General features: G+C 49.2%; 2 protein-coding genes across 5 annotated transcripts in view; one reads left to right on the top strand and one right to left on the bottom strand.

The window, feature by feature from the left end:
• Positions 1-17,256, bottom strand: part of ARHGAP1 (Rho GTPase activating protein 1) — a 38,153-nt gene extending 20,897 nt beyond the window's left edge. Inside the window, exons 1-3 of one of the 4 annotated variants that reach the window (XM_074997599.1) lie at positions 17,167-17,256; positions 7,271-7,453; positions 6,575-6,667 (exon numbers count right to left, since the gene is read on the bottom strand). In XM_074997599.1, the coding sequence (XP_074853700.1) occupies positions 6,575-6,667; positions 7,271-7,403 (226 nt within the window). In that variant the 5' untranslated portion in view covers positions 7,404-7,453; positions 17,167-17,256. Of the gene's footprint in view, positions 1-6,574; positions 6,668-7,270; positions 7,454-13,381; positions 13,400-17,028; positions 17,068-17,159 lie in introns of those variants that run through there. The other 3 variants (XM_074997600.1, XM_074997601.1, XM_074997602.1) reach the window with 3 other exon arrangements.
• Positions 17,257-17,317: 61 nt separating this feature from the next.
• Positions 17,318-22,269, top strand: ZNF408 (zinc finger protein 408). Its single transcript, XM_074997609.1, has 5 exons — positions 17,318-17,459; positions 17,579-17,802; positions 18,186-18,244; positions 18,923-19,239; positions 20,188-22,269. Exons 1-5 carry the CDS (start codon positions 17,441-17,443, stop codon positions 22,155-22,157), a joined length of 2,589 nt encoding a protein of 862 aa, XP_074853710.1. The 5' UTR covers positions 17,318-17,440; the 3' UTR covers positions 22,158-22,269.

A 22,269-nucleotide genomic window follows, 5' to 3' on the forward strand; every position in this document is an offset into this window, starting at 1 on the left:
ACATCACAATAATGTATAGCAACACACAGTGCAGTGTCTTTTGCCCAGCCTGCAGCAGGACTGGAATTCGTCCCCACTTGCAGCCATGAAAGCTGCTACAGCAGGCTGTGCTATACAGTAAAACCCCCATTTACACGATTTTGACTTCCACGTTACTTTGATTAACCTGAGTTGAAATTGTGAGTGGCAGGGGCCAGGAAACTGACCAGTGCTGTTGTGCTTGTCAGTTTTCTGGCTCCCAAGAGTGGCGGGAGCTGGGAACCAGGTAGCAGCCTGAGTCCCGGCTCCCCTTGCACTTGCGAGAGCCGGAAACTGACCGGCACAGCAGCATTTGTCAGTTTCCCAGCTCCCACGACTTGCGCAAAATTCAACTTACACATGGTTGTCCAGGAATGCAACCTATGTGTAAGTCGGAGGCTTACTGTGCTCCAACAAACATCTTGTTCTGTCAAGGCAGCCCACTAAACAACCAGTTAGTGCTTGATATTTACGACTTCTCACCAGCAATAAACAACAGAACCAAGCCTCAAATTTCAGGGATTGGGAAGGGGATCTCTTGGGCAGGCACTACACCCAAGGGAAGAAAGCAACAGCTGCCCACTTTCCAGGCCTTTGCCAGCATCTTCCACCATCCACAGAAGATCAAACACAGATTCTAATTTCCTTGTGCCAAATTATTAGAAGGAAAGCAGAGTTTATAATGCATCTCATGGCTGCAGGTTTGAGAGACAGGCACTAAAGGGAGCTCCTTTACTTCCTTCACCATTACCTTGACTCTGAAATGTAGTCCTAAAGGGCAGGAGGGTAATTAGCTGCTCTAAGATTCTTGGCTTTCCCCAAATTCTAGTGGGATTTGTATTTTCTGGGTTCTACTTTCGGCTTCTTCATAGCCCCTAACCATTAGCCACTTTTGCTTTGATTCACTCTCATCTGTGACGTGGGGCCAAGATTACATGGTCTCGCAGTTTGGCATTGCTCCTGAGGTGTCAGAAATGGCTACCGAGTCTTTTAGAAGTTACAAACAAAATACAGATCTCCAGAGAGCAGACCCGGGGTGAGAGTGAATCTGGAGTGGTTCCAACAAGGCTCCCAGAACATAAACTAGCAAGTCCATTGCCACACGCTGCATGTCATTGCAGAAGTGGTTGCTTTGGTGCCAAGCAGTCTTTGCACAAGTTTCTGCAAGAGTGATTAAGGAATTTCACAACAGGTTCAACCTCTATAGCCTGGACTTCCACAGTCTGGCAAAATCAGTCGTCCAGCATCCCTGTGGGTGCTCCCAAGCTGGAGCACTCTTGAGGAAAAGCTGGTCCCCTGCTCAGCAACTCCCCCGAGTTTCTGGTGCACTGCAAAGAGTGCATTTGTGGTACTCAAGTTCAGAGAAGGAGGGAGGAATGGCGAGGAACAATGCACGGAGAAGAAGCAGGGTGGCTGCACAGGCCCTGAGGCTGGGAGCACAACCTGGTGGCCAAGGCTCATGACCACAGGGTCCACTGATACCCTACCTCTTCCCACAAGCACCTTCCCCTCCCATCCCTGTTCGATCAGTGCTGGCCCCTCTCCTGATGCTACAGCAGAGCCCTGCAGCCAGCAACTGCTGAGAGGCCAGCATTGACCGCCCCCGGGTCTGGCAGATTCCCTGGTTCAGGACCAGTCAGGTACAACCCATACTACAGAGTAGGAATTCCACTATCAAGAAGAAGAGGAACCCACAAACAAGGAACACACAAAGTCATTGAGCTGGTCAAAAATTCTGCCAAGTACGTATTCTGAAGAAACAATTTTTTTCACAAAAACACCTGCTTCCACCAGAAAATTTTAAAAGGTTTATCAACAAAATTATACTACTCAGAAAACAAAATAATTCAGCCAAAATCTAAAATATTCTGATTCAGAATGGTGCCTCATGGGAATGGTCATTCAGGTGCCTTATGCCCCTACTGGCTAAGCTGTCTACCACAACAACACAGTAGACCCCCGACGTACACAGATGTTGTGTTCTTGTGCAACCGCACGTAAGTCAAATTTCACCTAACTCAGGGGAGTCAGGAACCTGACCAACACTGCTGTGCTGGTTAGTTTCCTGTTTCCTGAGAGTGGTGGGCAGCCTAGAGCCTGGCTCTGGGATGCCCGCTGCCCACAGGAGGAAACCGACCAGTGCTGCTGCGCCAGTCAGTTTCCCTGCTCCTGTCAGTGGCAGCACTTGAAAAAGGCTCCTGTCAGCAGCAGCAGCCTGACTCTCATTGCCCCTGACAGAAGCAGTTTCCCCGCTCCTGTCAAGTGCGGCAGCTGAGAGTCAGGCTCTCAGCTGCCACCACTGACAGAAGGGGGAAACCTCTCCTGTCAGTGGCAGCAACTCAGTCAGCTGCTGCACCTGACAGAAGCCAGGAAACTGACCAGTGCAGAAGCACTGGTCAGTTTCTTGGCTCCCCTGAGTGGCAGGCAGCCCAAGCCAGGTGCCAACTCCCCACCACTCAGAGAAGCATTAACCCAGGATACACACAACTTGAGTGTGTGTGTCTCGGAGTTTTACTCTATCTCCCATGATACATCACAGCCAGGGACTCTTCAAACACACACCCTTGCCCTATGTAGGAGGATGAAATGGTGCATCATAAGGGAGGTATTCCTCCCAGAGAGTCTGACTCAGAGGAGAATGGAACCATACTGTCCCACAAGTACAACTGCCATGAGGCAACTTGGAACCAGTGTAGATAAAAATATTTCAGTTCTTGATATTTTACCAAAAAGCCAAAATTTCCAGGTGGAGAACCAACATCAAAAGACCATTTTTCAATCAGTTCTCCACACTTCTTAAGAGATCGGATGCTTCCCCTTGGGGCCCGGACAGCTTGGAGACCACAGGACAACCAAGTTCACAAATTGGTACCAGCAAGATGATGATTGCCCCAATTTTTGTGTAGTCATAATTGTTTTTGTAATATTAAGCCGTATTATACAAACATTGTGCATCCTTCCATCAAGAAGGAACTGCTGTTCTCATCTCACATGACAACACTGGATACAACATGCTCAGCCTGAGGACGAGAACTAGTCTCCTGCTTCTATTTCCTTGACAACGTCTCAGCACAGCACCCCAGAAGGCAGTTTGGGAAGAGATGGACTGAATTAGCTACATGACCTCTGCCCTGAAGTGCAGGACAAGGCATGGGTGGCTGAGCAGAGCCGTTGGAGAAATCTACTGATGCAGGATGGGAAAAACATCTCCTCTGCAGCCATTTGGTAAAGATTACAAGAGAAATGAGGCAGGGCTGGTTCTCTCAGACTGGCCATGAAGGAAATTTCAAATCAGAATTATGTCCGGGGAGCCAAAAGCAGCTCAGCTTTAGCTCTCCGGGCTTTGGTCGCCAAAGGCTCTTCTCTAATCGTGGCTTTTTAGTTTGAAAGAGGCTCCCTTAGTGCTTCATTCCAGCACTGATGCAATGCCCTCTCCACCGTTAATGTGGCCTTCCTCCCTGCCTCCAACCCCCACCAGTTCAGACCCTCCAGGATTAAACATGTCCCACTGCAGTCCTGGGAATGTGACCCTGTGATTCCAAGGTCTGGGCTGTGGTTTGACATTTTGAATATTGTTTCAGTTACTTTACTAATAATTGACTAAGAGGCTGAATAAACAGCCCTGTCACTGAGCCCAGAGCGTGACTCAGGCAGCCCCTTTCAGCAACAGGGCTGGCTGCCAGGAGCTGGACACATCAGAGCCTCTGGACTACATCTTTAACATGCTAACTGGAGCTGCACTGTCAACTCCCCCACACCAGGATGGGTATTCACCAATTCTGAAAAACGGATTGCTGGTGAAGGGTCCTGGACTGACATCCCTGGACTGATCTAGAGCCTCATTTTCAGAACAAGTTTAGACTGAGTGGCAGCAGGATGTGAGCTTTTCTCCACCAACAGCTGCTCATGTACTTCAGCCCAGCACTAGAGAGAGCATTCCCCTTTTTAGGGGTCAAAAGGGAATTCCACTTCCATGCTACATTAGTCCTGGGCCTCTTCCCTGAAATTGCCAACAACAAACTAATTAATGCCAGCTATGGTGGTGGGTGTAGTGATGCTTGTCTGGACTGAGGCCACCACCCCTTGTACTGAGTACTAGCCTGCCCTCCATTCATGGACTGGTTCTGCAACTGCTGTGGTCTCCCTCCTTGTCCCTATAGACACAGGCAGTCCAAACAGCATCACATTGGGCTTCAGTAACCAGGTCTGTATCTGCTCAACATAGCTCCATGGCATCTAAGTCAAACCTGAGTGGCAGGCACCGAGCATGCCCAGGGCACATGGTTCTTTGGTGGGAGAGTGGCAAGCAAAAGACTATTTGCAGTGGTGAAGAAATTACCAGCCTGGAATAAGACAAATCAATGCCCTTCACATTAGACTTCAGATGATCGCAGAATGCAGGAATTAGACAAATATAGCAGGCCATTGAACCTGCTGGTGGGCTAATCTACATCCAACAGCAGCCACAGGCACAAGCTTCAGAAGAAAGCTTCCAAAGATCACAAGGACAGGCACTTAGAAATTAAGAAGGCTTGATAATACCCCAATGGTGCAAACCTACCTCATGGTGAAAGAGGGCATTCCTTCCACAACGCAGGCACACATTCAAGCCACTCACTGTGCCACCATGAAAGCCTCTTGAAATCCCATCGATCATTTGAGCAAGATAGGGGATTTTTCACTTTATAGCCTACACTGTTATGTAACATTATTGTGCCCTGTCTCTGAGATGGTGAGATTTCAGTGATGTCTATTCATGCAGTCTGAAAAACTAACACTGGGATCAAAGCACTACTGAGATTGTACCAGTACATAACACATGACATCCTTGGTTTAGGCCCATTCTTGGTACTGATCTAACCATTTAGTTAAGCACAGGGACTTTGTCTGAGGTAAAAGTGTCATTTAGCTATTCAATTCCTGGTGTTTGGAAATGCCTGCCTGGCCTGCCTTAGCAAATATCTGCAATAGCAAATGTCTGAGTTTCTGTCATTAAAGCACTAAACGGCACAAACCTGCACTTCTTCAACACGACCACAGAATTATGGAGAACATGGTGGTGGTCTGAGACAGCTATAGCCCTGGGAACTTTAGACCCTGGAATCAGGATCAGGAATCTGGCAAGCCAGTACACTATGGACAAGATTTTCAGAATATGTTTCAATTGCAAAAATACTTGCAGCTGGTCCATGTCAGCTGACTAGGGCTTACGGAGCTTGGACTGCAGGACTACTGAAATGCAATGTAGGTGTTTGGGCTTGGACCCTTGCAGGGTCTCAGAGACTAGGCTGCAGCCTAAGCCTGAACATCAACTGTACAGTTTTATAGCTCCACAGCCTGAGCCAACATTAACTGACCCAGGCCAGCTGCAGCTCTGCTGTGAGTCTTATAACAGCATTGACGTACTCTCAGAGACTTTGGCTGGGAACTAAATTATTCCACTATTAACGTGAGCAGTCAAGGCTCTCAAGACACAGAATAGCCTGGAAAATGCCATAGTTTGAGAGAGAAAAAACAACAGCAGAATCTTTAAAAAGCTGGAGTGGCATCACTAGAGAGGACATAGGAGCCAGACTCCAGCCAAACATCCCAAACAACCCAGAACAGGGGACAATACCAGTGTAATTTTCATTACACCAATGGATCTGCTATTCGCTAGGTGAAGGATTCTTTTCTCTACCCCGATTTCTCTTCACGTGTGGAGAACACAAGCCAGTGTGCAGGGTTGGTGGAAGGGTGCATGGATAATGCAAGCTGACAAAGTGGCAGAATCAAATTGTGGGGGATTAAGGAAGGTTTCTGGCCGCAGGAGAGCTGGGACAAGCTGAAAAAGGTTCCAGAGCAAAAGCCTGAGCTGAATCTCCACACCAAGCACCTTCAAAAACCTTGAGTCACAGAGGTCCCAGATGTAACTGACATAGGGTGTTTGCAATGCTCCAACAGTTAATGCATTTAAAAGGATGTTTGTCAAACAGGGAGGGAAATCAGGAATGTTAGGGCTGCATTCTAATTCTCATCCAAGTATCAACAATGCTAACCCTTTCCCATCTGTTCCTTGTGGCAGACATCCCACAAAGGTTGCTCCCCAAATCCAGTTACGAGAACAAATCCACAGGCTTTGACAAACCAAACTATATGGTCCCACACCAGTTAATGTGCCAATTGCTCACACAGCTCAGATGTTAGCAACTTCACTGAAGAGCCATGAGGAGGTGGCAATTCTAGTGCAACCAGCTAGAAAATGTTGCCGCATGCCTTGAGACTTGCTGGGACTCCACTAAATGAACATCAGCAGAAGTGACCAGTTCCTACTCTAATAACTTTGGAGACAGTGAGGTCTGGAAATGGATCTGAGTCAAACTGAGAACAAGGGGAAAAGAACTGCCATAGACATTCCAAAGGTTTGAAGTGCCCATCTCTCAAGAAGTCAGCTCCACCTGTTGTCTGCCACTGGTGGGTGGCTTATGGCAGGCTCCGTTCCACTCCAAGTAACAAGGCCACATTTGATCCCACTGCAGAGGCAACACTGGAAGGAGTGGGGAGAGTGGGTTGTTACCTGCTACCTCCACGATCTGGTGCCTAGCAATATCGTAGTATGGATCATCCCAGCGCAGGTGAGTGATGGGCTCAGGGGAGCGGTTGTCATCCTCTGCACAAAAACAATAAACCAGCAATTAGCACAAAAGCAAAAACAGACTTTGAGCAGCTTCGGGGCTGGGGGGGTGGGGAGCCTGCAAACAAAGGGATGAGAGCAGGAGGCCAGGTCTTCCTGAATACCTGTTTTGAAATCTTGACTGATCACAGGAGAAGTGAGTGTCACGAAATCTGAACTTTGCCCCTGGAAATCAGCTGTGCATGTCCCAAACCCCACTGCTCACAACAGTGTCCAGTCAGTCAGATTCTGCTCAGAACTCTTCTGACCACGAGAATTCACTCAAAATATATTGAAGAAAGGAGCTCAGGGCATTGTCAGGGCTGCTCAAAGCTCAGGTGCTTCTGTACACATCCTGCTGCCTACTCTGGTCAACTCAACTGTTCTCTCTGGGATGCCCAGCCAGGCATTCCATTGTGGGCGTTGGGCACAAAATGATTCCTCCACCATCATTTCCCAACCCTCATACCCAGATGGGACTGGATCAGACTGTGAAAGGGTTACCGTTCCCCACAACAGGCCAAGGTGTCCCAGGATACCTCTTGGCCTCAAAAGCAGCTTTGCATCCAAATGTTCAATGGCCCTACCAGGGATGCTCACCTGACTTGGGAAAAACAGGCACTTCATCTGCTGGCCAGTTCTTATCATCTAAGGAGGCCAGTTTGAGTTGGTTCAGGGATTGGTTGGTGTCCTCCAGGGTCAGGTCATCCTGCAACTCTGACAGTGGGTCCATGGCGATGGCCCCCAAACTTAGCTGCTGTCCCAAAAAGCCTACAAGGAAAACTACAGAGATTCCTAAGTCAGACACACACAAGTCTGCTCTTAAAAACAGAAGTTTAGGGCTGAAAGAGACCACAAGAGATCATGCAGTCCAATCCCCTCCTCCAAGCAGGACCGACCCCAACTAAATCATTCTAGCCAAGGCTTTGTCAAGTCTGGCCTTTAAACTCTCGAAGGATGAAAATTCCACCATCTCAAAAGGCAACCCATTTCAGTGCTTCATCATCCCCCTACTGAAACAGTTTTCCTAATATCCAACCTGGACCTCCCCTACCGCAACTTGAGATCATTGCTTCTTGTTCAGACAGCTTGGCTCCATCCTCTTTGGAACCCCTATCAGGTCGTTGAAGGCTGCTATCAAATCCCCCCATGCTCCATGTCTTCTCTTCTGAAGACTAAATAAGCCTAAATCCCTCAATCTCTCCTCATAAGTCACGCTTCCCAGTCACCAATCATTTTTGTTGCCCTCTGCTTCACTCCCCAATTTGTTCACATCCTTTCCATGTAACAAGGCCCCCAAAAACTGTACTCAGTACTCCAGGGAGGTTTAGGTTGGATATTAGGAAAAAGGTTCCTAACTGTCAGGGTGGTCAAACAGTGAAATAAATTGCCAAGGGAGGTTGTGGAATCTCCATCGCTGGAGATATTTAAGAACAGGTTAGATAGATGTCTATGAGGGATGGTTTAGACAGTACTTGGTCCTGCCATTGGGTCGGGGGGTGGACTCGATGGCCTCTTGAGGTCCCTTCCAGTCTTAGTATTCTATGATTCACCATCGCTGAATAGAGGGGAACAATCACTTCCCTTGATCTGCTGGCAATGTTCCAACTAAGGCAGCCCAATATGCCGTTAGCAAGGTCACACTGCTGACCCATATCCAACTTCTTGACGACTGTAATCCGCAGATCCTTTTCTGCAGAACTGCCACTTAGCCAGTCAGTTCCCAGTATTTAGCAGTGCATGGGATTCTTCCATCCTAAGTGAAGGACTCTTCACTTCTCCTTATTGAACCTCATACGATTTATTTTGACCCAACCTTCCAATTTGTCTAGGTCACTCTGGACCCTATCCCTACCCTCCAGTGTATCTACCTCTCCCCCAGCTTAGTGTCATCCATGAACTTCCTGAGGGTGCAATCAGTCCCACCATACAAATAATTAAGATGCTGAACAAAACCATCCAAAGGCTGACCTTTTGGGACCTCTGCTTGATATCAACTGCCAACTAGATCAAGCCATTGATGATTACACAGAGTCCAATGGTCTAGATAGCTTTCTATCCACCTTTATCTAATCCATTCTTCTTTAACTTGATGGCAAAAATACCACAGGAGACAGTACCAAAAGCTTTGCTAAAGTTAAGGTACAACATGTGCAGTGCTTTCCCCATTTCCACAAAGCCAGTTGTCTCATCATCAAAGGTAATTAGGTTGGTCAGGAATGACTTGCCTTTGGTAAAGCCACTTTCCTCTTCTCCCAAGTGTTTCAAAATGGATTCCTTGAGGACCTGCTCCACGATTTTTCCAAGGGGTATGGTGAGGCTGACTAGTCTGTAGCTACCCAAATCCTCCATCTCCCCTTTTTTAAAGATTTGCACTACATTTGCCTTTTTCCAATCATCTGGAATCTTCCATGATCACCAGTTTTCAAAGATAAAGGCCAATGGTTCTGGAGTCACATCAGCCAACTCTCTCAGCACTCTCAGCTATATTAGAGCAAACCCCATGGACTTGTGTATACCCACCTTTTCTAAATAGTCCTTAACCTGTTCTTTCACCACTGACAGCTGCTCACCTCCTCCCCATGCAGTTCTTCCCAGTGCACCAGTCTTGGAGCTAACTTTGTTTATGAACACCCAAACAAAAAAAGCATTTAATACTTCAGCTTTTTCCACACAATCTGTCACTGGGTTTCCTTCCCCTTCAGTAATGGCCCCATATCTTCCCTTACCACCTTCTGATTGCTAATATGCCTATAGAAATCTTTCTTGTTACTTTGCACATCCCTAGCTAGCTACAACTACACTTGGACTCTGTCCTTTCTGATTACACCCCTGAATGTTCAAGCAATACATTTATACTCTTCCCTCAACATTTGTCCAAGTTTCCACTTCTTGTAAATTCCCTTTTTGTGTTTAAGCTCACTGAAGATTTCTCTGTTAAGCCAAACTGGTCACCTGCTATATTTGCTATTCTTTCTGCATGAGGGAGGATTTGTTCCTGTGCCCTAAATAAGGCTTCTTTAAAAAGACAACCAGCATACCCTACCACTGCTTGTCCAGCAGCTCACCTCTTCACTCCCCTCCCCTCTGAGCCCAACCCCTGACTTCCTACCTCTTCTGACTTCTGCAGAGGTCTTAATTTACCCTATCCACAAGCCTCTGCCCCAAAGCCCACCCAGAGACCCTCTTCTACTTGTAATCATGGGCACCTTGAATGGCAGACCCTTCCCTTCTACCACCTGTTGGGAGGGGAAAAGAGCCAGCTAACCCTGGGGCCTGACTTATCCCTCAAATTGAGAGAAACACAGATACAAAGGAAGGTGACAGGCTATACCAGTCCCTGCCTGATACACTGACTGTACCAGCCACTATTGCTGCAAAACACTCCCCTCCCCAACCCATGGAGCTGGCACTGGGCCCAGCTGCTTGCACAGCAGGGCCTTGCTCTGGAAGCTTTCCCAGATTTTGTGTCTCCCAGCTATCATGGAGGCTAAGGGGGCTCCTAATGGCTACCTGCATCAGCACACATGGGTGTTTCAGTGAATTAGAAACAAAATCCTTTTGGGGGCAGCTTGAAAAGTCCCTAGCAAAATGTCACTGGACGAAAGCAGAGTGTGAATGCCACCCCTCTGTCCACACCACCTTTCTCCATTTAGCATCACACACAACAAAATCCTCTCCCATCCCAACATGCAGGACAAGCAGCTAGGGTACACCCTGTGTTATTGCCACAGCACAAAAACCAGACACAGGCAGAAACACAACACTGAGGAGACTAGGGAGTCTGGAGACTGTAGAGCACAAGAGCCGGTCACTGCTGCTGAGAGTCTTCTCAAACTCACCTGGGATAGAACACGTGTGTGGCCCCAACACTGAACTAAAGCAGCAGATCTTCAGGCAGCTCCCATTTTTAGGGAGCCCTCTAACAAACAACCCATACTGAGTTTCATGCTGGCGACGGGCATGAGGCTGATGGATGGGACTGAGGTACAGGCCCTGCTCTCAGAAGCTGATGTTAACAGCACCATGAAGGTGGGAACTCAGAGACCAAAAGGCTGCATCCTAAAGGGAGCTATAACAAAACAAGCCCAAGGACAACTCCACTTTGTGAGGCCATGGGTGGGGGTAGTTTTGTAGTGCTGCAGCTAGTGAAGCACCTGCCATTCACAGGGACGCACACATTCTAAAGCCTGCACAAGCCTGGGTTTCCCTCTGAACCATTTCTGGAGGTGGTTCAGAGGGGAATTCAGGCATCTGTAGGCTCTACAAAGAAGGGCTCTGGGACGAGACAGAGTCAGGTTTGTGTGAGAGTGTGCTGAAGAGGACTGCAGAGGCTGGGCACTAAACCACAGCAGAACACGTGACCGTGTCCTGAAAACGGACAAAAGGAAGCAGTGGTTATAAGCACAATGCGACCTTTTCCTGGAGTGCAGGGAGGCGGAGTAGCATGATGTTTTGAATTTCAAGTTCCTCCAGCTGCTTGTGGGATCCAACGTTGCAAGAACCCTAAGAATAGTTACCAGGAACACCAAAAACATTGTGGAGCACGAACAGGGTGAGATTCCACAGACAGTCTTGCTCATACACTTGGGGCTAGGCCAACTGTCAGTTTTGGGCTGGGGATTTCGCCAGGGCATTATTTATAATCTTGAGAGTCTGTCCCCTCCCTCTGGCAGAGGATGTTTGGGGCTCTGATACTTGCTTAGCAACTCAGAGATAATCTTTAACTCATCCTTGGCTCCCTGATGTCTGGGAGCTTTTACAAGTCAAATTAGATTCCCATAAGCAAAGCAGGACAGACATATATGGGCAGAACATCTTCAAGGCAAATCAGAAATTATGCCAGGCCTGATGGATCTGCAGCCAGCTACAGAGCCAATCAAAACTGTTCCCTGCTCTGCTCCTGAGAGCTGAAAGAGCTGCCGACCTTTCCTTGAATCTCAGTGGGGCCACAGAGCAGGACACTATGCTTCTCTGGACCATGAGCTAATGCTGGAACTATGCAGCAGCTGTAGCCAAGTGACAACCACTCCCGACACCTAGCAACAAGATTCAGTTTCTATGGCAACTGCAACCAACATCTGCAGAGATTCAGTCTGATTAAAAACTCTCCAGCCCCAGTAATCTAGCAAGACAATCATATGTGATGTTGATAACTCTCGGAGATTGAACGCAAAATGTCTGCATCTGATCACTTCTCACAACCTCTAACCCTGAAAGATTCTGTCTTAACTCACAGCAACTTCAGTAGGAATGGAGGGAGGACAGGTTCAGCCCTATCTGCTGCTACCCCTTCAATCAGTGGAAAGCATTTGATAAGAGTCCTCCTCATCTGACACTCATTGCTCACTGGCAGCAGCTTGCAAAATGGTGTCCTGAACGCTTTAGGTTGTAAGTCCGAACTCTGCCATGCAGCGGTGGTGCTGATGCCAGGGGCAGCATGAAGTTGGGTTTTTTAGTCCTCACCGTAGAGGCTTCAGGAACATCTTGCAGCACTGAACCACAGGCCCAAGCTATTGGATTAAAACCCAGGAGTAAGTGGATTCCACATTAGTAGGCTCTTCTAGCTGGTGGGGTCTCCAGTGGTGGTGCCACATGGCACAGAGTGCAGCAATCGCTAGGATCCTTATAGTTCTGCAGTAAAAAAGGAACCACAGGACCTGCATGACACCCAAGAAGAACCCTCCCCAGCTTTCACTCCAGAGGCTGCACTTCCCACTGGCTGCTCCTTCAACCCTGAGAGTGGGTTCAGGATCCACGTGACAGAGAAATCCATGCCATGGAGATGCATGGGACAGCAGATTGAGCTTGCATCATCATAAGAACATAAGAACATAAGAATGGCCATACTGGGTCAGACCAAAGGTCCATCAAGCCCAGCATCCCATCTGCCGACGGTGGCCAATGCCAGGTGCCCCAGAGAAGGAGAACAGAAGACAATGATCAAGTGATTTATCTCCTGCCATCCATCTCCTGCCCTTGTTATGAAGGCTAGGGCACCATACTTTATCCCTGGCTAATAGCCATTTATGGACCTAACCTGCAAAAATTTATCAAGCTCTTTTTTAAACCCTAATAAAGTCCTGGCCTTCACAGCCTCCTCGGGCAAGGAGTTCCACAGGTTGACTGTGCGCTGTGTGAAGAAAAATTTCCTTTTATTAGTTTTGAACCTACTACCCATCAATTTCATTTGGTGTCCCCTAGTTCTTGTATTATGGGAAAAGGTAAATAATTTTTCTATATTCACTTTCTCCACACCATTCATGATTTTATATACCTCTATCATATCGCCCCTCAATCGCCTTTTTTCCAAACTGAAAAGTCCCAGTCTCTCTAGCCTCTCCCCATATGGGACCCTTTCCAAGCCCCTAATCATCTTAGTCACCCTTTTCTGAACCTTTTCTAATGCCAATATATCTTTTTTGAGGTGAGGAGACCACATCTGCACGCAGTACTCGAGATGTGGGCGTACCATAGTTTTATATAGGGGAAGTATGATATCTTTTGTCTTATTATCGATCCCTTTTTTAATAATTCCTAACATCCTATTTGCCTTACTAACTGCCGCTGCACACTGCGTGGATGTCTTCAGAGAACTATCCACTATAACTCCAAGATCCCTTTCCTGATCTGTCGTAGCTAAATTTGACCCCATCATGTAGTACGTGTAATTTGGGTTATTTTTTCCAACATGCATTACCTTACACTTACCCACATTAAATTTGTGACTTCATCTCTCTTTCCTCCGGAGAACTGTGGTGCTTTTCAGGACGTCTTCCAATACTGAGGTATCCAGAAATGAATAAAGTACCCCCACAGAAGTCTTCCCAAACAGCATGCCCACCCCACCCCAACTCTCTCTGTGCTTTGGAATGGAAAGGCTCTGGGACTGACAGGCCCAGAACTGAATGGAGGATCCCAGTGGGGTCTTCCCAAGGAATATCCCTTCTCTGTTTCTCTGAAATCTCTGAATATGTAGCCTCTAACTGATGCTGGTTCTTTTGCAACATTATCACATCTAATCTGAGGCCTCCAGCACCAGGTTCTCAGTTATGCTTGCTCTCCAGGCTTCTTCTTCCAACTGAGTCTGGGGTTTGGTCATTTTCCTTCCAGCTCTATTATTTATTGAACTGTAACAATCCGCACTAAAGAATGCTCAATACATCGCCAACTGTCCTTGACAGACATTTAAACACATTGAAGAAGAAATATTATCAATCAAAACAGCAAATCCCCAACCACATTGCATACTAATCAGCAACTACCTGACCCAATATGGATAAGAATTCTAGGGCCCTTTGAGTTATTTTTCTATTCTTGCCAGTTTAGTCTCTGCTGTACACATCATTTTTTTCTTTACAAGTCAACGAAGGTCCATAACCCCTCAGTGTAGGCTCTGATGTTACAAGTTTTTATACAAATATACATAGAATTTCTTTTTACAGCCCTTTCAACACACCAAGACTTACAACCCATCACAGTACTAGCCCAGCCTCTCAGAAAGAGCTGGGAAAAAAAACATACCTCGAAACCAACCAACTCAGGTGCTGCAAGAATGAGGCCCAGAGTCCATAATGCCTCAGTGACAATATCTTGCCCAAATCCCACCCTGAAGTATGAGAGCTCTAAGCTCAAATGTCCCAGTTGACTGCCTCTTCAGAGGTATCACTCTGACAGATAGACACCAAGAGCCAAATCTCCTTCTTCCAGGTCTTTAATTACCTCACTAACTTGATCTGGATATGCCGCTGCTAAGTTGCACCACTTTGGTCCTTCGGTGCTGCAGTAACAGCTGAATCCAATGGAATTCAAAAGCCTTGCCAAAAGTCAGGAACCATGGCCACTGAAAACCTACCAAACTGGCAATTAAGATCAGGGGAACCTGGCAGGAAACCTCTAACCTAACAGAGGTGCAGGAAGAAAGCACAAACACTGAGCTAAGGTTCCTCCCTCAGAGTCCCAGCACAGGTTGCACAGGGCTGCTTGTCTGTTTCCAACCACAACACAAGAAGCTTTCCTGAACTTTCACATGACTCCAGTTCCTCAGAAGGTGATATATGTTTCTTGCCAGCCACAAACCAGTTCCCTCTGACCTACTCCCACGGAACCCCTTTTAGCTCAACCTCCTCCGCAAACCTAGATTTCTTGAGCCAAACTAAAGAATCAAAAAGGATCTGGACATTTATATGGAAAAAGAATATCAAGAATCCTAAATGTTAACGTTAACAAAAAGTTGGAAATGCTTTGCTGTTTTGATTGATGCTTCAAAGCCTAAGAAAAATCTAACCACTAGCATTCAGAATGAAACCTAAATGGGCGAGTGGGCAGGGGGACATTATGCCACATCTACCTCCTGCAGATTTCTTACATTTGCATCTTAGGCATTTGGTACTGACCACTGTTGGAGACAGAATATTGGACTATATGAAACTTGGTCTGCTTCAGTATGATGTCCATGTTCCAAATTCAGGAGGACATAAGGCAGTGTATCTTCACTGATGTCTATAGAACAGCCTGACTTTACACCAGAGGTGCATATGATCGCCTATTTTCAAAGCCCATAGATGCTATTAACATATTAAATTGTCTCTGAGGCACCTAATCCAGAGGATCGTAATTTTTTTCTCCAGTCTTTGAATCTGATTTCTCCCCAGAGCTCTCGTCTATCTTGTATCCCACATAGTCTGAGAAGGTAGCCGTGTTAGTTTGTATCTTCACAAAAGAAAAAAGCAATCCTGTAGCATCTTAAAAACTAACAATATAATTTATTAGGTGACGAACTTTTGTGGGACAGACCCACTTCTTCAGCTCTGGAGACTCCTGATAACTGAGACAAAAGGATTTAAAAGAACGAAAGGAAAACAATAAATAAATAAAAACTGATGAGTCAGCTAGATAGGACGGCGGGCAAGAGGCAAGGGGAACAAAAAAGTTTCTGCAAGTGTCTCTTAAGTGCGCTGCCTGGGCTTACTGCAAATATCAAAGATGGAGAAATTGCTCTTGTAATGAATAATGTAATTGATATCTTTGTTGAGCCTGAGGTGATGAGAATCAAACTTGAGAATAAATTCCAATTCAGATGTCTCCTTTCATAATCTGGTGTTAAAGTCTCTTTGTTTTAGAATGCACACTTAAATGTTGGATATTATGACCTGCTAAATTGAAATGCTCACTTACAAGTTTATGTGTATTCAGATTCTTAATGTCTGATTTGCGTCCCTTCATTTTTTTGGTGAAGTGATATTTCAGTTTGTCCAATGTACATGGCAGAGGGGCATTGCTGGCACATGATGGCATATATCACGTTAGTGGAAATGCAGGAATATGAGCCCCTGATGGTGTAACTGGACTGACCATGTCAGTTACTCAATCAGACCTGCACCCAACACCCTGACTCCACCCCAGGACCTCTCTCACACCCACACCCAACCCCTCACCTCCTCCAGCACCCAAACTATTTCCCAGAGCCTGCACCCCAACTCCCTGCCCCAGTCTAGAACTCATGCTCATTCCCACCCAAACTCTCTCGGAGGCAGGTGGGGGAGCGGTCTCTGCCCCCACCCGCTTCACCGAAGAGACGCACACACGCTTGCCCTGCTCCCGGCTGCCCTGTTGGGAGTGGAACCACTTTGGGTGGGGGACTAGCATGGGCTCAAGCATTCTGGGCACTACCAAAATTTCTGCAAACCTGGCCTTGGGGCCTTGAGCAGCATAAATGTACTGTACGAGGTCTCCACCCTCTTCCAATACAAACCCATTGGCATAGCCTCTAATCCTGCTCTTTCCTACCCATTTTCAGCTTTCCTTAAGTGGAAGGGATGATGACGTAGGAAAGCCACATAGCCACAAACTCTGAAAGCATAAAGGAAGCCTGGCAAAGGCACAACGTCTGAGTAGCCAAAGAGAGCAGAGAAAAAGCACATATATTCTTCTCGCCTGTCTCTAAAAAAGAGGTGCCCTGGGAGCATTTTGAGTACACCGCACCCAAAGGGTAGGAAGACTGGTTTCCGCTTGGGCCTGACCCTTTAGTGCCGAACGTCCACCCGGCTGGGTCCATAAAACAGAACCACCACACTCGGAGATCTCTGTTTGCAGCGGGAACAACCTTTGTCGGGGAACTTCTCTATTTTTAAGAGGAAAACGTGAAGAACTGACTCGCGCCCCGAGTGGCCCCGGGCACAGCCCAGGGCACCGCAGACAGCTCCACAGCTGGGCACCGGCCGGGCAAGCCCCAGCTCTCCCCCAGCTCTCCCCCAGCACCAGGGAACAATCCAAGCCGGGCGCCCAGCCCCTTCCAAAACAGTCATCCCCGCCACCCCCGGCCGTCCCACCGCCAACCCTCGCCGCGATCCCCTCACCCCGACACCGGCCCGCTCCAGCCACCAGGCCGCGCTCTCCGCCCGGACGCGAGCCGCGCAACAGCAACAGCAACAGCAACCCCCACCCCAACTCCTCCCACAGCACCGACACGGCAAGCGCCGCTTCTGACCCCTCACCAGCCGGCCGCTCCCGGAGGCTCCCGCCTGTCAACCCCGTTCACAAACATCCGCCTCCGGACCGGAAGAGGAGTCCCTTCTCCATGGAAACGCCGGCCCGCCCTCTTCCTCCACTTCCGGTCTCCAACGGCCTCGGGGTCCATAGCAAAAGTCGTCCGGCCGCAGCCGCCGCCTCTGTGGCTGGTTCCGCCCTAACGGGGCAGCCGGGAGCGGGGCAAGCGTGTGCGCGTCTCTCCGGCGAAGTGGCTGGAAGCGGGCGGGGGCGGAGTCCGGTATGGAGCTGCGCCGCCTCGGTGAGTGCAGGGCGGCGGGGCCGGGGAAGCGGGGGCTGAGTATGCGCGTCCGGCGAGTCTCCCCCGGCACTTCCGTGCCGGCCCCTGTAACGCTGCCGCCCTACCTTGTCTCCCCGCAGGCCGCGAGCAGCGCCCCGTCCGCGGCTCTCCGGGCTGGAACCGAGACCCGCCCGTGCCTTGCAGAGCCCTGCGCAGCCTCCCGCCGGGACTGGCCCTGGGGCCCTCCCTCGCTCGGGAGCCGGGCATGGGCGTTTGGTGCGTGGGGAGAGGCCTGTCCCCGGGAGCGCTTTTCGGGCCCCGGGCGGAGGAGCTGGACTGCGCGGCGGAGACGGCGCCCTCGCAGGTAAGGTGCGGCTGGCAGCTTGCGGGCATCAGCGTGAACCAAGCGTGGCGGCGGGAGGGACTATGGTCCCAGCCCAGGGGTACAGTCCGGCGCTGGGCGGTACAGGAACCACGTAGCCAGCTGTGAACCATCTGCTAAAGCTCTTTGTTCTCTGTTACCCAGTGCCGGGCTCCCAAGTGCAGTCTTTGCCTCAGCATGTTCACTGCAGCAGGGGGAGTCTGCCAGCAGCCGCTACTAGGGCTTAGGCCCAAAATATTTGGGTTCTTATTGTCTGCCCACCACTATGGTGACTGGGTGCAGGAAGTGCCCGGCCAGTCAGCCAGCTCCCAATTAAGGGGTAGTGCCTGGGCTTGAAGGCCTATTAATTAATTTTGCATTTTTAGGCAATTCAGTCTGGCTGTTGCAGTGACTCCATTTGTGAGAGGAGCCCTAGCTGGAACAGGTGAGTAGCTTTATTTAGAATAGCATAAAGGTTCCTTTGGGGGACACTCTTCAGTGTAAAGAAAGGACCTGTAGCCCCTGTGAATCTGTGGGATGGCCAATCGGGCATGGCCAATACATGGATGATAGACTGCTGAGAAATAGCTCAGGTGCCTCAGAATATGATGCATCAACTGTAGTTGAATCTTGTGTTGCTGGAAGTTGTCATGTTCCACTCCACAGCTGGCTGCATTTCAGAGTGGGTAAGATGCTCCTTGTCTGTACAAATTTGTATTCAGGCTTCTCTGGGATGAAAGATGCCATGTAAAAATGAGCTCACTTATTCCTTCTGTATGTAAGGGACACAGTAAGTTCTTGGCTCTCTGTGTGGAGAAAACTTGTTTCTGTAGTATAGTCTTTCAGTGTCCCATCAGGACAGCTAAAGTGATTTAAGAAATCGGCGAGAGCTTTATTCTGGAGTCAGTTCATAGGTATATGCAGACCAAGAATTCAGAACATTTTCTGATCAAGACATCAGGGTCCTCTTTCAGCCAACTAAAGTGCTTATTTCCTAGGGGAACTCTTCCCAGTTGACTATGGTTTGATCTTTCAGGCCTTCAGAGCCTTGCACTGCCTTTGAAAGCAGTAGGATCTCCACATACCCCAAGTGGGTGCTGACATTGAGCTTGGTGTCTTCCAGCTTGGTGAAGCAAGGCCAGGGGGAGGATGAGGCAAATGTGTCTTTGATATGGCTCAGTGGAAGGCTCCATATCCGAGTACATCGTCCTATCGCAGCAGGCACTGAGCTGCTGTATTGGTCTGCAGAGGCCCAAGCTGATCCTGCTCATGAGGAGGGGAGAATGCTGCTGAGCACATCAGAGGGGATAGCTGTTCCTGTTGAGAAGAAGCCAAAGGGGCAGCTGGCAGTTGCAGCTGTGACAGAGACAGCAAAAGCTGAGGCTGTGGTGCAAAGGGAAGGAGCCTCCCCATGTGGAAATGCATCAGAACCCTTTACAGGTACATTTCTTTGACAGGGCATCCAAACCTCATTCTCTCTAATGAAAATGCTGTGACTACCATGCCATTAACATGATTCTGGTTCCCCATAATCGGTGTCTTCAGAGCTTGGAGCATTGGTGTAATCCCAGAATAAGGCAGGCTCTAGGAATTGCTAACCGCTGGGGGAGTGAATTTGGAAGGCCCTGTAAATTCAGTAAGAGTTTCCCCTGTACCATTATTGTACAAACTTGGGCTCCCCCCCTTGGGAATGGGGAAGTAATGCTGCCCTGTCTTCCCCAGTCTTTCAGAAGCAGAGGGTATAGTGGGAGGAGGAGACTATCTTGCTGTCCAGTGTGCCAGAAAAGGGGAAGAATCTGCCTGCAATGTAGGATGTTTGGCCCATCTCCATAGTGAGCATTACGAAGGTGTAATAGGGAGTTGCCTGTTTTGTGGCTGGTCACATACCCAGGTGAGAGGCGGACTGCTGCCTCTGAATAGGCTGCAGCCGTGTACCACACAACAGTGAGTCCTCAGGGCTCTAATCACAACTGCATTCTCCTCCTCTGAATACCCCCTGGTGCTGGTGTTTGTGTAGACCTATCCATTTTTGAGGTGTCCTAAAGACACATGGGGCTCAATGGCCAACCCTCTGGCACTGCAGGCTCCCTGGGCCTAGTGACTGACACCCTGACCCACTATCCCTTCAGGAAGTGGTAGTGTGGTATAGAAAATGCTGCAGTACCGTAGCTTTACCACCTATGACACAATTCCCCAAAGTCCTTCCTGCAAGTTGGGGTTGAAATTTCTCTACAGTTTGGAAAGAGACATGTAGGGTCCAGATTCTTGATGATCCTGAATGAGGTGGCACGTTTGTCTGTGTTCCTCCATTATCTCTGTTCTAGACAACACGATCCTGTTGTCTTCCAATGGCCAAGGTTGATTTTCCCCCATTATGTGTCTTTGCAGGGGATCCTGGTGACTCTAAGGTGATGGAGAATGGAACGAGAGCTGAAGGCAGGAGGCAGCCAGCCAGATGTTCCCACAGTTTGCAGGAAAACAGCAGAGAGGAGGAGCAAAGTAAGGCTCCTAGACATGAATCTGGAGAAGCCAAGGTGCAGAGGAAAGAGAATCAGCATCATGAGAGCACTTCAGCAGCTAAGAGTAATGGCGGATGTAAAGAGGACTCCATTGAGGAGATGGACCCCCAACCCAAGGCCAAAAAAGCAAATGGGAAACCAAAAGAGGCACGTCAAGGGAAGCTCCATCTACCATTGTCTGCCTCAAATGGGATTCGACTCAGTGCTCGCTTGGCTGGGAAGCCACGCAAGGTGCATACACTGGCTGGCCAGTTGCAGAAGTGCCTACAGGAGCATAGTGCCAGGGTGTCTGGGCAGGAGGCCAGGAGGCCAAGTACTTCTGAGGGAGGTGGTGCAGAGACATACAAAAATGCAGGGCAGCTTTCTGAAGGCCGTTCCAAACTGGAACCTTTAGAGCATAGGAAGAAGGGCGTGCCTGATGGTCCAGATGAGCAGGGCAAGTACCCAGAGGTAGAGGTCAGTATTGCACAGGAGGAGGGGCCTTCTGGGAGCCTGGGTGTATCTCAACAGAAGTCCCTGCCATGTGGGGATGAGGCTGGCGAGCGCAGGTATCGCTGTGTGGAGTGTGGCAAGGCCTTTCTCCAGCTCTGCCATCTCAAGAAACACAGGTTCACCCACACTGGCTACAAGCCTTACCTGTGCACTGAATGCGGCAAGAGCTACAGCTCTGAGGAGAGCTTCAAGGCCCATGTGCTCTTCCATCGGGGTGTGCGTCCCTTCCAGTGCAAGCAGTGCGACAAGGCCTATGGCACCAAGCGGGACCTGAGGGAGCATGAGGTCCTGCACACGGGCGAGCGGCCCTTTGCCTGTGAGGAGTGCGGCAAGACGTTTGCCCGCCGGCCCTCACTGCGTATTCATAGGAAGATCCACCTCATGAAGGAACTTAATCTAGCCAACCCCAAGGTATGCAAGTGTGCTATCTGTGAGCGTTACCTGGCCAACCCTGGATCCCTGCGCAACCACATGCGCCTGCATACTGGGGAGAAGCCCTACATCTGCCCCTACTGTGGCAAGGACTTCCGGCAGCAGGGCAACCTACGTGGCCACCTGCGGCTCCACACTGGTGAGAAGCCCTACAAGTGTCGCTTCTGTGGGGATGCCTTTCCTCAGCTGCCAGAGCTGCGGCGGCACCTCATCTCACACACTGGGGAGGCACACCTGTGCACGGTGTGCGGCAAGGCGCTAAAGGACCCCCACACGCTGCGAGCCCATGAGCGCCTCCATACTGGCGAGCGCCCTTTCAAGTGCGAGAAGTGTGGGAAGGCCTACACGCTAGCCACCAAACTGCGCCGGCACCAGAAATCCCACCTAGAGGACATGCCGTACAAGTGTGATGTCTGTGGCATGGGTTACACCCTCCTCCAGAGCCTCAAGCGCCACAAAGTCACTCACAAGGGGGCCAGAGACTCCATTAAGCTGGTGCAGGCTGCAGTGTTACTGGGCTTGGACACACCAAAATCTGCAACAAAGAGGCTCAAAAGGAAGGTCCCTCATGAAGGAGGTATTGAGGAGCCTACAGTGCGCATGGTGCAGTCAGTGGAGACGCCAGCACCAATAAACGAGGCAGAACTTCTGTTAACTACCAAGGGGCATTACATTGCCACTTATGAGCCGCCAGACAGCCCTTCTAAGCCTGGGGTGCGGAAGATGCTGGGCAGCGCAGCCCCTACTGGGCACCTGGAAGTGAACAATGATGTACTTGAAATTTTGATCTCTGAGCATGAGCACAAATGTATTATCATGCAGGAGGAGGGTTCCCCCAGTGGTGTGGTCATCATCCAGGAAGGAGTGGGTTTTGGTTCTGTAGCCGAGGTGGTGGAGGTGGAGACAGGGACCTGACACCCAGCCTCTTCCCATTCCCTGCCTGACCTGTTTGACCTCTCTATATCTATATAGAATATAAAATCTATTTTCCAGCTTGTGTGTGTTACATCTTTGTGTTACTAGGAGA

Source organism: Carettochelys insculpta, chromosome 6 (genome assembly GCF_033958435.1).
Source record: "Carettochelys insculpta isolate YL-2023 chromosome 6, ASM3395843v1, whole genome shotgun sequence".
Taxonomy (NCBI): domain Eukaryota; kingdom Metazoa; phylum Chordata; order Testudines; family Carettochelyidae; genus Carettochelys; species Carettochelys insculpta.